Source organism: Ctenopharyngodon idella, chromosome 14 (genome assembly GCF_019924925.1).
Source record: "Ctenopharyngodon idella isolate HZGC_01 chromosome 14, HZGC01, whole genome shotgun sequence".
NCBI classification, from domain to species: Eukaryota; Metazoa; Chordata; class Actinopteri; order Cypriniformes; family Xenocyprididae; genus Ctenopharyngodon; species Ctenopharyngodon idella.
Genome location: NC_067233.1, coordinates 7,830,142 through 7,845,010, shown reverse-complemented (window position 1 = coordinate 7,845,010; position 14,869 = coordinate 7,830,142). Strand labels below are relative to the sequence as shown.

At 39.1% G+C, this 14,869-nt stretch overlaps 1 protein-coding gene across 8 annotated transcripts in view; it reads left to right on the top strand.

Annotated features, from left to right (window-relative positions):
- The first annotated feature begins 776 nt into the window (after positions 1 to 776).
- ebf1a (EBF transcription factor 1a) overlaps positions 777 to 14,869 on the top strand; it is a 130,862-nt gene continuing 116,769 nt past the window's right edge. For 6 of the 8 annotated variants that reach the window (XM_051860182.1, XM_051860186.1, XM_051860185.1 and 3 more), the window contains exons 1-5: positions 778 to 1,502; positions 2,245 to 2,401; positions 2,991 to 3,054; positions 3,874 to 3,929; positions 12,579 to 12,652. In XM_051860182.1, the coding sequence (XP_051716142.1) occupies positions 1,369 to 1,502; positions 2,245 to 2,401; positions 2,991 to 3,054; positions 3,874 to 3,929; positions 12,579 to 12,652 (485 nt within the window). In that variant the 5' untranslated portion in view covers positions 778 to 1,368. Of the gene's footprint in view, positions 1,503 to 2,244; positions 2,402 to 2,990; positions 3,055 to 3,873; positions 3,930 to 12,578; positions 12,653 to 14,869 lie in introns of all 8 variants that reach the window. The other 2 variants (XM_051860181.1, XM_051860188.1) reach the window with 2 other exon arrangements.

Below are 14,869 nucleotides of genomic sequence, written 5' to 3'. Positions count from 1 at the left end.
TTGCTTGCGGTTGTTTCAGTAACCACAAAAGTGAGATTACAAAAGTTAGTAAGAGTTCATATAATTTATTTTACCTGGATGTAAACACGCTCACGAACAGAAAATCGCCTTTGCCTAGCAGGTAACCATAGCAACAGTAGGTGGCTTGAGCACTTTGCGTCAGGATCATTATCGGTATAAATAAACAATAAAAACAAACAGTGCCATTATTTATCACTTTATTACATTTACATATCTCCAAAAAAGTCTTTAGGATAGGCTAGACATCTGCTTAAATGTGCCAGGGGCGCCAAAAGGATTTGTACAGCGCGCGAGACAAACCTCAACAGACTGCGCCCCGAAATTTCCTTGAGAATTTCCTTTTAGCCTAAAGTCCAGCCCTTGAGAGAAACTTCCTCACATATTGAACAATTCTCACACTAGTTCATCCCTAAACCAGTATTTAAACAAACTTACTGTGCTGTTTCTGAAATAACCAAACAGTAAAATAATTCAGCGTTCATGTGAACTGCATCAATTTGGCTTCAATCGCGCGCTCCGGTTGGCAGTTACCCGCGTGACATTAACGCGCGGCGCGCATAACTTCTTTCTGGTTTTCACTCTAAACACGCTGCTCGCTAAGTGGGCAGGGCAAGCTGTGATATCTAATTAGGCGACGGGCTTCGTGGTTGGGTGGACAGCTAATGGTAGTTCGGCTTTACTTATGTTTGGGGGGCGGCCCTGTGTGCTCAGTCACTCCCTCCACCTCCTCCACCTCCTCCTCCTCCTCCCTTTGGGGTTAGTTTGCTTGTGTTTAGTTCCCAGAGACAGTCAAATCGGATTCCTTTGGGAAAGGACACAAATCACTCCCGTTTGAACAAGGGGAACAGCGAGGGAGCTGTCTCCACAAGGGTCCACCTCTCCTGGTTGATTTCATATTGCTCATTCATGTGATTTGATCAGAGAATACTCTTTGTGGAGAAAGACAGGAAAGGAAAGAAGGAGAAAATAAAGGAAAAAAATAGTCTCTGGATGATGACATTTGATCTAACCCTCAGCGAAGCCCGTTCTTGATCCTATTGTTTCTTAAAGTGACATTAGACTTCTTTTTTTTTTTTTTTGTGCTCACGCTAGACCAAAGGGACCTCCAGTGTAATCTTACAGTTTTTGTTTGTTTGTTTGTGTATTGTTGCACGGTGTTCCCAAACCTGGATGTTGACATCTCGCGTTTCTTTTGGCACGTCGCTCTATTTTGTGTTTCAGAGAGGAAGCGCTAATAGAGACAAACGCGGTGACACCTGCTCACCCATACACTTCTCCTTGTCTTTTTTTAACGGAGCGATCAAAAGAAGCAAGCATCGACTGAGACGGTGACAGGAGTCTGTTTTCATGTTCGGGATTCAAGACAGCATTCAAAGGAGCGGGAGTAGTATGAAAGAGGAGCCCATCGGTGCCGGGATGAACGCTGTCCGGACATGGATGCAGGGTGCCGGAGTGTTGGATGCGAACACAGCCGCTCAGAGGTAAGCCGGCGGCGGTCTCCAGCGCTACGGGAACAACCAGACGGAATATTGTGCGCTTATCATCCTGGGACGACACAAAACGCTCATGTATATCATCCTAATCAGTGCGCGATATCTGCTTATTAATAACCAGGTGACAAAGAGATTGATTTATTGCTGCGATAAGTTCGTAGCATCCTCTCCGGCGTGCTGTGGACACCAACAGATAGAATGCTTGAGTTGCAAGTCACATTAAAACTGTTGTTTCTAACATTATTATTTCTTAAGTTAAAATAGCCAAAAACGTTTGCTTTTAAACAACTAGTTATGCATTGATTCTAGAGCTTCAAATACTGAATTTGAAATAAGATCCAGACAGTACGGCTGAATGTTATAGTCAATAAGATTTATATTAATTACTTTTTGATTTACCACAATTACATCCAATATGTTAAGTCCTATATTTGCTGTTATAAAAAACAATAGGCCTAATAACTGCTTCAGAAAAAGTCTTAATGATTGCTATTAAAGAGCCTATCATTGCTAAATGTTTGTTTAAGCTATTTAAACGGTTTAAGTTACATTTTAAGACTTTTGCGAAACATTTTGTAAACTAAAACATTTAATCATTTTTAACCATTTTAAAGAAAAGCATTATGCCTATTAAATAATCACAGCGAGTGTAATTATTGTTTTTATTTAATAAAAAATATACATAGGCCTATATAAATCTATAACTCTGTGTCTCTCTCTGTGTTCATAGTGGAGTGGGTCTTGCTCGAGCACACTTTGAGAAGCAGCCTCCTTCAAATCTTCGCAAATCCAACTTCTTCCACTTCGTTTTAGCGTTATACGACAGACAAGGACAACCCGTGGAAATCGAAAGAACTTCTTTTGTTGGATTTGTTGAAAAAGAAAAGGCAAGTGAAACGGTCTCTTTTGCATATTGTTTTTGCAAATTTGAATGAAAATGTCTGGTAAATTCTGATCATTTTTTAAAGTCTTGGCTAATAGAGAAAATGTCACTGATGCTAGCGTAAAGTTGAAATTTTTATTCTTGCATTCAATTACTGATCTATCATAAATTTCAGCTCTTAAACCTCGCTTTTATTATTATTATTTAGCATATTCATCCCTAATAATTTAAGAGGTTTTATTTTTTTTCCATTCAGTTTATGCATTTGAACACTTCTGTATATTTTGCAGAAAGGTTACAGTGATAACCTAAGGCCACAGAATAAATTTTCCCTTTCAAAATACATTATCATTGATAATATCACATTGTAAAAATACACAAAATGTAATTTTTTTTTAAAGTACGCTATTTGTTATTAAACTTGTTCGTTTACTCATTGAAAATGACTATGCACCGTTCAGATTTTGTTTCGGTTCAGGGTTTTTTTTTTTTTGGCCTCCTGGTCTGCTGGGGAATAGCCGGTCTAACTCACAGTGCTCTTCAGAAATAGTCAAATGGGTTTTTCTTGCTAACCATCAAATTTATTTTCGCAGGAAACTAGCGGAGAAAAGACAAACAATGGGATCCATTACAGATTGCAGCTTCTTTACAGCAACGGTAAGACGGCATCAAGACTCATTGAACTTTGCATAAACACATCAGGGATTTACTTCAGTATCTGAATAAAATAAAAAACAGCGAGAAGGAGGGGTGACAAGAAATAAATAATTCACTATGTAGCCTAACTAGATCAAACTGATTAAAAATGACTATATGTCCTGAAATAATAATAATAATAACAACAACAATAATAATATACTATAATTCGTAGGCCTATAATTGTTCAAACAAAAGATATTAAAATGCGCAGCAAAGTCGTTGCGTTTTAGGCTATGAAAATTATTGAAACATAAAACGATCACCATTAGTGCACTTTTCCGGTTACGCGTTTTCCAGAAATGTGCACTTCATTTTTGATGGAAGCTAATGGCCTGGCCATAATGAAAGTACACTCTTTTCTGTCTACTAATGTGGCAAATTACAACCAGGCGTTTGTAAATTTGTTGCGCCAATCCCTCATGTTCCTAAACCTGTACCATAAGACATTTTGAACATACATTTAGTTTGTTGAAAATCGTGTTTTCTGTGTTTGTTATTAGCACCACATTTTCTTGTTTTTTTTTTTTTTCCTCTGTAAAAGCAATTTTTATTTTAGTTTGTGTATGTGGGTCTATCAGTTTGTTTGATCCAAAACCAAATTTTTGTCTGCAGACTATGTTGGGTTGTTTCGTCTAGACATTTGAAACATCTATGTTGTATTAACCCCATGTCATTGTGAATGGTAAATATATACCTGCCAGATTCATTTCTAATCCATGTGTGTGTGTGACCTGCATTGTTCTGAGTTAAAGAGGAGTTATCTTCTCTTCTCCACAGGCATCAGAACAGAACAGGACTTTTATGTACGCCTGATTGACTCCATGACCAAACAGGTAAGACATTATTTCCAAATCCCCACGGTCTGCTGGTGAGCCTGTGTGTGATTTGCAGTGAGAGTGAACGTGTGCGTGTGTGCCGTGCACCCTGGTGAGTTTGGGGTTACACTCTAGCATGCCTCAGGGGCACGAGGATCGGTTAGTGTCTAAATATGACATACTCTCTCTGGGACATCATTTAAGATGACTGAGCGTATGCATGTATTTATGTGCATACGTGTGACAGCGAGATTGATAGCTAGAGAGAGAAAGAAAGAAAGAGACTTTCAGTTGTATTCACTGTCTGTCACAGGGGATTATCCAGTGGTGCCTTTCAATGTTTCAACAGCCAGTTTTTGAGAGTGTATGTGTGTGTGTGTGACTCTCTTGCAACGCTTATAGACTTATCTGTGTGTATTCAAATTTGCAGATGTTTATTATGAACAGGCATGCATGAAGATTCTTATAGTTTGTCGTTTTAACTGTGCAGGTTGTGAGCTTTAATCTTGGAGAAAAACGCACAGGGCAGCGAGAGTGACCTCACAATCTCATATGTGGCGCTCTTCCTTTTCACCCTAAAACAGAAAGAGCCTCTCCCCCCTCTCTCACTCATCCCCTCGCTTCCTCTCTCATGATCTCTGTCTATAAATGTTGTTTTAAAGGTCCAACAATGCTAACAGCTGCTAGTCAAGAAGCGTGACAATACATTTTAGTTCATAGTTTCATAATGTTAAACAAGAATAAATATATAATCAAATAAATATGCAAAGCTTATAAGCTAATTTGATTAATAACTAAAAGAGTTGTGTTTTCCCTTAAGCTGTTTTCATAACAGTTGTATGTAATATGTGTGTATGTGTGTGACCCTTGGCAGGGTGAAGTGTGTATTGATATGAGGTAATTAGCAGGCGTGTGACAGACAGCCTGCTAATGCTTCGAACACTTAGTACATCATGTGATTTAAACATGCCAGGTTGATTACCCTATTGTTCCACCCTGTTGCTGTATGTGTGCTTATTGAGAAGCTGTAATGAAGTGGAGAAATAAATACTAAAATATATGTCTTATCTGACAATTATTTTAATTTGGTCTAAAATTTGATATAAAACAATTAGTGTTCTTATAGTGTTATGTTTTTTAAATAACGATAAATTAATGTACGAATGTTTAATATTTATTTGAATTTCACTCATACTGTTTTTCATGACCAAAAGCATAAATTTCTACTCCTCAAAATCCCTGGATGTTACATTTGGCGCAAACAGTTCTGCAGCTCCCATTTCTGTATTGTGTGATTTGTTTGTGGTTTATAATTTCCTTTACATGAATGTTTATGTGCGGGAAGCTAGGTGCTGTTACTGATGCTGGTTTTTGCCCTCGCTCTACTGAGTGGTTTGGCTGGTGTGTAGCGGGACAGATTTATGTGTGTGGGTGAAAGGCAGGAGCGTTATGCTGAGGGAGAGAGACTGTTCTCTGACACCCCTGAGGTAAATACAGTGGCCAGGGGGACTGGCCCTGGCTCAGCCTTTCACTGAGTGTCTCAATAAAAAGCCGTTTATCTCCCCAGGGTTGTCTCCCACGTGCACATATATTACTGACTGATTTATTGGCTATTTCTGTGGCAAACAGCCCTGCCATACCTGTTAATGATGAGGTGCCAGTGAGTGAACGAGAAAGAGAGATAGTGTGTGTGAAAGAGAGTTTGGCAGCCTAGTCAACATGATGGCTGAATATACGGGTACTTTACAAAAAGTTATCTGATGGTATACCAAGGTACCATGGTATTTACATAAAAAAATGTGCAAATTGTATCTTTAGGGGTACAATAGCTTGTCACTGCAGCAGTACCCTTAAAGGGATAACCTCATACCTTATTTACCCTTAAAAGGTTACATATTAAACTCTAAGGTATTAGTTTGCACCTTTCAAGGGTAGATAAGGTAAAAAGTTGTTCCTTTAAGGGCACTGTCCCAGTGAAATAAGTTGCTTGTACTTGGTATTACTGTGGTATCATGTCCAAAAAACTTAGTAAATACTATCTTTTAAAGTAGGCCTACTACTCGGGTCTTTCAGCAACAAAATACTCTTTCGCAACATTTCCCAAAATCCTTTTATGAAATGTTACCTTCAATACCTTAAATATACCTTAAATACTTTCAATACCAATACCTTTTAAAGGGTTAGTTCACCCAAAAATAAAATTTCTGTTATTATTTACTCACCCTCATGTCATTCCAAACCCGTAAGACCTTCGCTCATCTTCGGAACACAGATTAAGATATTTTTGATGAAATCCGAGAGGTTTCTGACCTCCCTATTCATAGCAATGTCATAATTTTTTTTTTTAAAGTTATATTTATGGACTTTTTGTGCCTTTTTTTGGAGAGGACAGTAGAGAGCAGACAGGAAAGCATTGGGCAGAGAGAGGGGGGCAGGATCAGCAAAGGACCTCGAGACAGGAATTGAACTCGGGTCGCCGTGAACGCATTTTGCATCATATGTCGGTGCACTAACCACTAGGCTATCAGCACCGACACAACAAATTTTAAGGCTCAGAAAGGTAGTAAAGACATTGTTAAAATAGTCCATGTGACTATAGTGGTTCAACCTTAATGTTATGAAGCGACGAGAATACTTTTTGTGCGTCATAACAAATTTCGAGACCCGGAAAGGTAGTAAAGACATCGATAAATTAGATGAACGAAGGTCTTACGGGTTTGGAACGACATGAGGGTGAGTAATTAATGACAGAAATTTAATTTTTGGGTGAACTAACCCTTTAAGGTATGGTCACGTTTACCGTTGTTTGGCAAATTTTGGTGTGTGAAGGTCTAGTCATTTCAATAGGATTCCACATGATCTGGAATTTCATGTGGGGCGAAAAGTACTAACGCAGATTTCGAAATGGGTTGGTCATGCAGATTTGCTGTGTTGACCAATAAAAAGCTGCTTGGTTTGAAAGTGAGCTGTGTTTCATACATGGCTACATTATTGATAATACAAAATGGACCTTTTGTTGTCTGGGAAATTTTGTGTAAAAACAAATTTCGTGTCAAAGACAAACTTGCGCAAGGCCTTTTGACTGGCTCCTCTTCAGATTTCTCATCTTGTTGTCATTTTATTGCGGCATTTTTTTTTTCCTCATCCATGTCAGCTTAAAACACGGCTTAGGTTATGACGGCGTGTTAGTATTTAAATGCCTTTTGGAAAACCTGGTCCAAAACCACTCTGCGGTGAGCAGTCAGCCTACATATGCTGAGGAGTGCTCGCAATGTGTTTAAGATTTCCCATTAAAGCCCCATAACTCTGTACAGAGAGGCTACAGAGCGCCTCTCCACTCAGCATGTGCTGGCTTTGGCAGTGTCGGATGGGAGGGCTGATGAGCAGGTTTATAGAGCTGTTCAACACACACTTCTCTTTAGCACTTAGCAAGGCGGTGAAGTCCAGTCGCCTGACCACACAGTTAGCTACTGAGAGCTTCTGTACATACACACAGCTATTAGAGACAATCAAACAATCCAAGCTAGAGCGGCAAGAATCAAGTTTGCTTCAAAATAAAGAAATGGTTCACTCTACGTGCATAAAAACTGACACATTCGGTGCCCGTCTTACGCTCACACTCACAATAAACCTATATACGCTCACTCGGTTTGCCTGTGGGAATGGTTGGAGCGGGCGAGGAGAGATGGAGCGGGTGTCAAGCTGACAGGCCGTATCTGTGATCAACGCATGAGCTCGTGACAGATCTGATGAAGACAATGCAGTAAAAGACTCTCTCTCTCGCTCTTTATCCTTCCATCCAACTGTTTCCCTCAACAGCTGAAGCGCAGAACAAAAGCGAATCACATACGCGGGCTTAATGCGCACACACACTGCGCTGACACGCTAGCGTGATGGTAACAAAGAGGGAAATGTGTTTTCATGTATTTACAGTGCATTGTTTACATGCCTCAGATGCGGCTGTCAGTTCAAGGCGGCACTGGCGGCTCTCAAACGAGATTTGAGGAGCAGTTTGTGCAATATAAAATATGCATTAAAAGCAGCATCAGGGCTTAATGAAAGCTTCACACACACCTCGGCGCACCGTGCCATGCATGTTTCATGCGCTCCGTGGCCCTCCTTAAGGAGAGCTTTGTTCAGAAAAGTGCTGGGCTGGAACCGGTGGGTAACTCCGAGCTGTAGCTCGCCTGTTGCTGTGTGTGTTTTTTAGAGCTAAGCTTCGGGCAGATTCCTAAATAAATTTGCACGGTAGAGAGGGAGGTCTCGGCTGTTCTTTTGCTTCGGTGCAGATTGTGTGCATATTTTTCCTGTTAATTGCGGAATAGGGTGTGTTTACATGCCAGTAACACTTCCCCAAAGTGTACGACATGCAACAAAGTGACACAAATCTCCTATATTAGATATTTCCTGTAATCAGTAGCTGTTTGGAGGTTCTGATGATGTCAGATAGGACGTGAATGGCTGCTCTGTGCCAGGCCACATAAAGGCTTAATGCTACTCATTTGCAAATATTTACACACACAAGCTTTGAGGGTCTAAATATCCCAGTGATTAAGTCTGCTCATCTACATTGAAAATGTGTGTGTGTGTGCTTGTGTGAAATGTGTAGCAAAGAAAAAGCATTCAAAGACCTTAAACACTTTTTTGTTGCAACTTGGTAATGAAAAGTGAGGATATTGGGTAACATAGGAAGCCTGCCCTACAAAGGCAAAATGCAGTAACTACACCAACAATGAAACTGAAAACTGATAGTCTAAGACAGGAGTTATCAAATTTTTGTTGCCAAGGACCCTTAATATATAATATTTTCCAAATATATTTATATGTATAAAGGCCCATTTTTACTGAGAAGAAGCATGATATGAAGGCAACATATTGCTTGTAAAAATTAATTATTTACTGTACTGAATGATCTGAAAATATTTACTTTGTTTTAAGCATTTTATTAAAATACTTAAATTACACTTTATAGTAAATTCTATTTTTTTTTACATACCATTAGATTAGTGTTAGATGTAAACCTGAAGGAACAACTTTCAATTAAATTTCAACTTTATTTTTTTAATTAAAAAACAACTTCACTTGTATAGCTATATATTTGTATAGATATAATATGTTTTTACAATAGATATCACTCCACAGCAAATTTACATTTATGTTTTAAAGTCCTAAAAATACATTTTGTATACCCCAAACCCCTAGTGTAAGAAAGTTCAGTCTTAACTCAACATAGACAAAATCTGTAGTTGCTAGGTTTTTTTTTTTTTTTTTGCTCTTGCACGATAGGTGTGACGTCAGGAGCTACAGAAAAACACACCCGATGACGCTTCATACTGCACTAGCTGGAATCCAGAGGAGTATGCACGACCATTGTTGTGTTTGCCTCTGAGGAGAAATTGACAAACTGTTTTCAGACTTTTTCCAGGCACTTATGTACTGTTCTCTGCATGGAGTTATTCCGAGTTTGTTTGCAGGGGCTTTGTGTGATAAATAGCCAGTCTTATATATGAAATGAATGTGTGGTGGTGTAGAGGACGTCTTTGTGTGGCCTGAACTGCTCTCTCTGCCTCCCTCTTCCTCTCAGAAAGCCTGCGGGGTCGAGGCTCTAGGCTTAGACAGTGATGCATGCTTGCTCGCTTTTAGAGGACCTTGACCCTTATTTCCGCAATGTGAAATCTAACAAACAAATGTCCTTGATCACCTATGTCCTCTAGCCACAGCAATGACAGGAAATAAAAAAATATATAATACATAGGGCTGAAACGATTATTTGGCATTATCGACAACAAAAAATTGTCGATAAATATTTTTGCTGCTGGATAGTCTTTTGGTGTCATATGATTTTGCTCTATTTTAAAGGCCTGCAATAACGCCGTTTGACCAGAGGGGCGCAATACTGTAATGCAGCCCTCCCGGATGAAATCTAATAGAAGAAGACACAGCGCTTCGGAGTGTAAACAAAGCCGAACCAGTAGAGTTTGGGAAAGTTTAAGTAACTAAAATAATAATAATAATTCTGTCATATGCACGGCTGCCAACTCTCACGCATCCAGACTCACGCAGTTGACACTGTTCTCACGCCACATGTCCATTTTTTTTTTCATGCAGTGAAAAATACATCGCAGAGCACGAGGACACAACACGCCGACAGACAAGACAGAGCAGGTTACTTTTGATATGAAACAAAGTCTCAGCTTTTAAATTCTGTCAAATTTACTACGAAATTCAAACAATGAATGTGGTTTTGGCGCTTTTTAATGTGTCTTGACAGATCGCAATAGCGCCTCAGTTCAAACAGTACGTGAACCTATCATCTCTTCCTCTTTACTGCTAGTTGTAGCACGAAATAAACACAAATAAACATCAGAAGGTATGTTGAAAGAAACAGTACAACTTACTGAAATGTAGCATGTCTCATGTAATCGCTCAGTCAACGTTTCAACCGCGGAAAGACGTCAATAAAACTTAACTATATATTTACCTCAGGAAAGCCATTCAATAACCATAAACTCGATAATCAGCTAGAAATAAGCTAGCTTTTTTCAAAAAATATATTTACTATATTACATATTCATATTTTTACTCTTATTAAAAAGATATAACGTTATTATAAAAACGGCATTATGCAATTGTATTCAAATCAGTTGCTAATTTTAACCTTTAATATTATAGTAATGTACCAGCATTAATCTAATATGAATGAACTTTCTTTTCTGGATCTGATACTTATAAAACTTGTTTTCAAACAAGTGTTTCATGTAATTGAAAAAGCATTGTGCACTTGTGAGGGAAACAGTTCCTCATTAGAACCATCAGCTGTTTTTCTGTGTCTTCAGTTGCCATGAGTGGCATGTATATGTGTGTTCAGAGAGAAAGAGAGAGTGATTCATGGCAAACGGGTTTAAGTGTGTGTTTGTGTGTGCGTGTGTGACAGAGAGCAGCCTGTTAATAGGCTGCAGTGTGTGTATGTTTTGAGTAGAGTCACTGATTCACGGCTGTGGGGGACATCTTGTGTGGAATTGGAGGATGGAAACAAAGCTGAGGTTTTTGGATGAAGTGTTAGCTGGGCCAGATGGCTCGCTATGCTCCAGTCTGGCAGCCCAACTGCTTGCCGCACACATAAACACACACATGCTAATGCACAAATACATGCGTGAATGCATACACATGCACAGAGTCTCACAGATGCAGGCTTATAGAAGCTCACGCGCACACATCTTTCCGAGAGGGCTATTTCACACTAGCTGGAGTACAACGCTTATTCAGAGGGACCTGTAATTATGCAGTTTATCGGATCGCCCTCTTTTATCTCTTTTCACTTCGCAAATGTCTTTTCTCATGTAGTAATAAGAGTGCTTTGCTAAACAATAATGTTTTGCATTGTTGTATGGTTAGTCAATCTGTGAGCCTCAGATGCCTGTGGAGGGTGGGCACTGTGGCAAGGGTGGTCCTCTATGACATAATAGGACAGTAATCTGCACAGTCCAACAAACACTACACACATAGTTCTTTTGATTCCCCACGTCTGCTTTTAATTAGACCAAAGAGCAACAAATGATGAAGCTGAATGTTGCCAAGAGAAAACAATGCAGAATTGTGCAAAATTCAAAATTGAAGAATCAATTCATGGGAGTGAGTCGGAATTGAATTGGCCACAACCCACAAGAAGTTGTTCTATCTAGGGGCTTTTTTTTTTTTTTTTTTTTTTTTCAAATATTTCAAACAAGTTCAGAGTTTGTCTTGACAAACTTTACTTTTTTTAGTTAAATAACAGTTACATGAATGTTCTTACATTCAATTTTGAATCACAATTCTGTGTCCTGTTTTCTATTTCAGTTCAAATTTCATTCAGATTTAGTATTTGAATTGGAATTTAAAAGACATTCTCAATTCAGTTCTGAGACAGATTAGCTCCAAAAAGTACCATAGAAGTAATCCATTTGACTTAAGCAATATATATATATATATATATATATATATATTTTTTTTTTTTTTTTTTTGATTAACAGAAAATTAAGTTATTCATTGATTCAAAGATTTTCATATTCAAACTTTGGATGTCTCCATGTTTGATGTCATTGACACCAAACACCAATGGCTCTCACATAACCGAACGTGATGTGCCGAGTTTAGGCTCTTAGAGAGGTGGTTAAGGATCATTTTCTATTGCAGCAGGTAAGTGGGCATTAAATTGCCCACTTTAAGCCTGGCTCAGCCAGAGACAGACCACCCCACACACGAAGGCTCTGTTCAAGCCTTCCCACAGCGTGCTAGACATTGTTGATTGATTGATTAGCTGAAACAAAATGACATCAATGAAATTCAGAGCCCAGTGTGTAGAGGGAGAAACACAGGACTAAATGAACAGAACATTCTGAAACAAAGATACTAAAACCGACCTGATCATTCCCAGGCTGCATGAGATCTTTCAACGGCAGCCTCTGCCAGATGGAAGAAGGGTCACATTAAGCGCTGCAGTGTGGTGTAATAATGTGATGTCATAATGTTTTTGTTTCAGTGAAACGATACAACCAGATATCCTATTCCTTTCATGATAGGATTTATACACTCTGAGAGTTAGTCATGGAAATGTATGCACGCTCAAGGAAAAAATGTTGTTTGTCAATTTTCTCTAACCACATTTTTCCACCTTCTCTTGTCCATCAGGCAATTATCTATGAAGGGCAAGACAAAAACCCAGAGATGTGTCGGGTGCTGCTGACGCATGAGATCATGTGCAGGTGAGAAACACACACACATGCAATACACCACACTCCCTCCTTTACTATTACACAATCAAGCTCTTGAATCTTCCCTTCCAAGCTCTGCCCGCTGACTGTGAGAGCTTTACTTTGGCATCGTTCTTGTCTTGGCAAGGCTGCAGACCTCTGGATCTAGCATTAGTGCGACAGGGCTGAGCTTTCTGCTCACACACACACAGCTGTGTGTAAGCCTTGTTGTAAAATTAGACATAAGGGGGAGGATAGATTAACAATATTATAAATTTGTTGAAAGGTCAGATCGTTATTCTTTAATTTATCATACATGTCCGTCAAAACTGGAATAAACAGTTTACTTCTATTTAAGAGGGATGCAGTACATTTATATCAAGACTCAAGTTTAGACTTACGATGCACTATTACACAAGACGCTCCCAGATCATTTTTCACCAGCCCAAATGGGGTCCTGATAAAGTTACGCCAGCCTGTTTCCTATCAGAGTTAGAACTGTTCTTTTCCCAGACTCTGGCTCAGCCTTAGAAATCAAAGCTTGGCTTTGTGCAAAAAAGATGCCAGCTAACATTTCTATTTTTGGAGGCTCATTTTACAGTGGTTGGTAATTCTTATTTTAATTATTGTTGAAATAAACACACAAAAACCAAGTAGAGAAATACACTTTTAAAGTTCACTTTATAGTCAGGGCTGTCACTATTAAGAATTGAAATTCTTAAATCTGAATTGAACAGGATGCAGAATTGCTTTTTAAATAATAACTAATAACTCATTTTAACTAAAAAGCAAAGTTGATCATAGCAAACTTTGAACTTGATTTGAAAGTTTTGAGGAAAGTGTAAAAAGCATTAAAGTTTGAAGGTTTACATAGATAGATAGATACACTCATGAATTGAAAGTGAGCTGGTTCTTCAATTCTGAATTTTGCAGTGACAGTATAAAAAATGAGTTTCATGACATGAGAAATGAAGGAAGACCGATGACTTAAGTTCAGAGCAGCCCCCGTCTCTCTGCCTTCTTGAAACTCTATCCAGGTCATCCACTTCTTGCTCTGCAAGAAAAAAAAAAGAGAGAGCGAGAGAAAGCCATGCACCTTTAATTAAAATCAAAAGATAAATTCCTTGCACTTAAAACTGGGTTGTGGAGATGAGTCCTCATCTATTTTTGGTTGAAATGGAGAGCATTTGAACAGTTTTCTACTAAAAATATACCACTCATGCTTGGTTAATTAGGACAAGGAAAAACTCATTACTCAATAAGAATCCTCTTGTTATTCCACAGCTAATGAATGCAGCTTGCTTTGAGTTTTGACAATGAAATATGTGCAGGCGAGCCAAGGCTCTCTCCTCTTTCTCTTTCAATCTTTCACTCCCCCTCGCTACCTTTCTCACATGCACACACATACACGCACGCACGCACACAGCCTTCTGTTATCACGCTTTCAAAATAGTCGCTGATTCAAAGATGTGTATTGACACAAACACTTAGTACCATACGTGCCTACAAAGACTCACCACGTCAGCTTTGATCTGCCACTGTAGGATTACATGGATCACATCTGAACTACATATCGCTACTGGAACCCATAAGGTCCCGCAGATGCAAATGTCTGTACTTGGTTGCACACCAAAGAGCTTTCTAAAAGCAGCAGAAAAGGAAAAGCGTCTATTTCAAATGAGTAAACAACTAATTCTCTTCTCTATCTTCCTCCCTTTTTCCTTCTTCATCTGTATATGGTGTTTCGATACAGAGCCTGTGCTGAGAGAAAGGCACAATTACCAGTCTGCAATTAGACTGCTCTCCATTAATCAGGGCTGTTAATTGCTGTACGCCTTGCCATTAGCCATATGGTGCCGCATGGGCCTGCAAGCATGAGACAGAGACGCATTTTCCCAAACAACTCGCTCACAGGCAAGGCTAGAAACAATCGCTCAAACGCAACTCTGGGCTCTTTATGATGGAGTTCCACATCCTCATATGCAAGGATTGATATGATTTTGTTTGGTTTGTGTGGTGCAGATGAAACATCACAAACTTGGCCAAAGTATTAAAGGCTGGGTGGTCACAGTTGGAGAAATGCTGCTTTGTTTGGTTTTGGGGGCTATTTTAGAGCCGCTGTCTGTAAAGAAGCTGGACTAAGGGCAGTTCAGCTTTAATGGCATCAACAAGGGCCACATCCTGGTAATTACGTGCAGCAATTTGGATTTAATTTCTTCAAATGCTGCA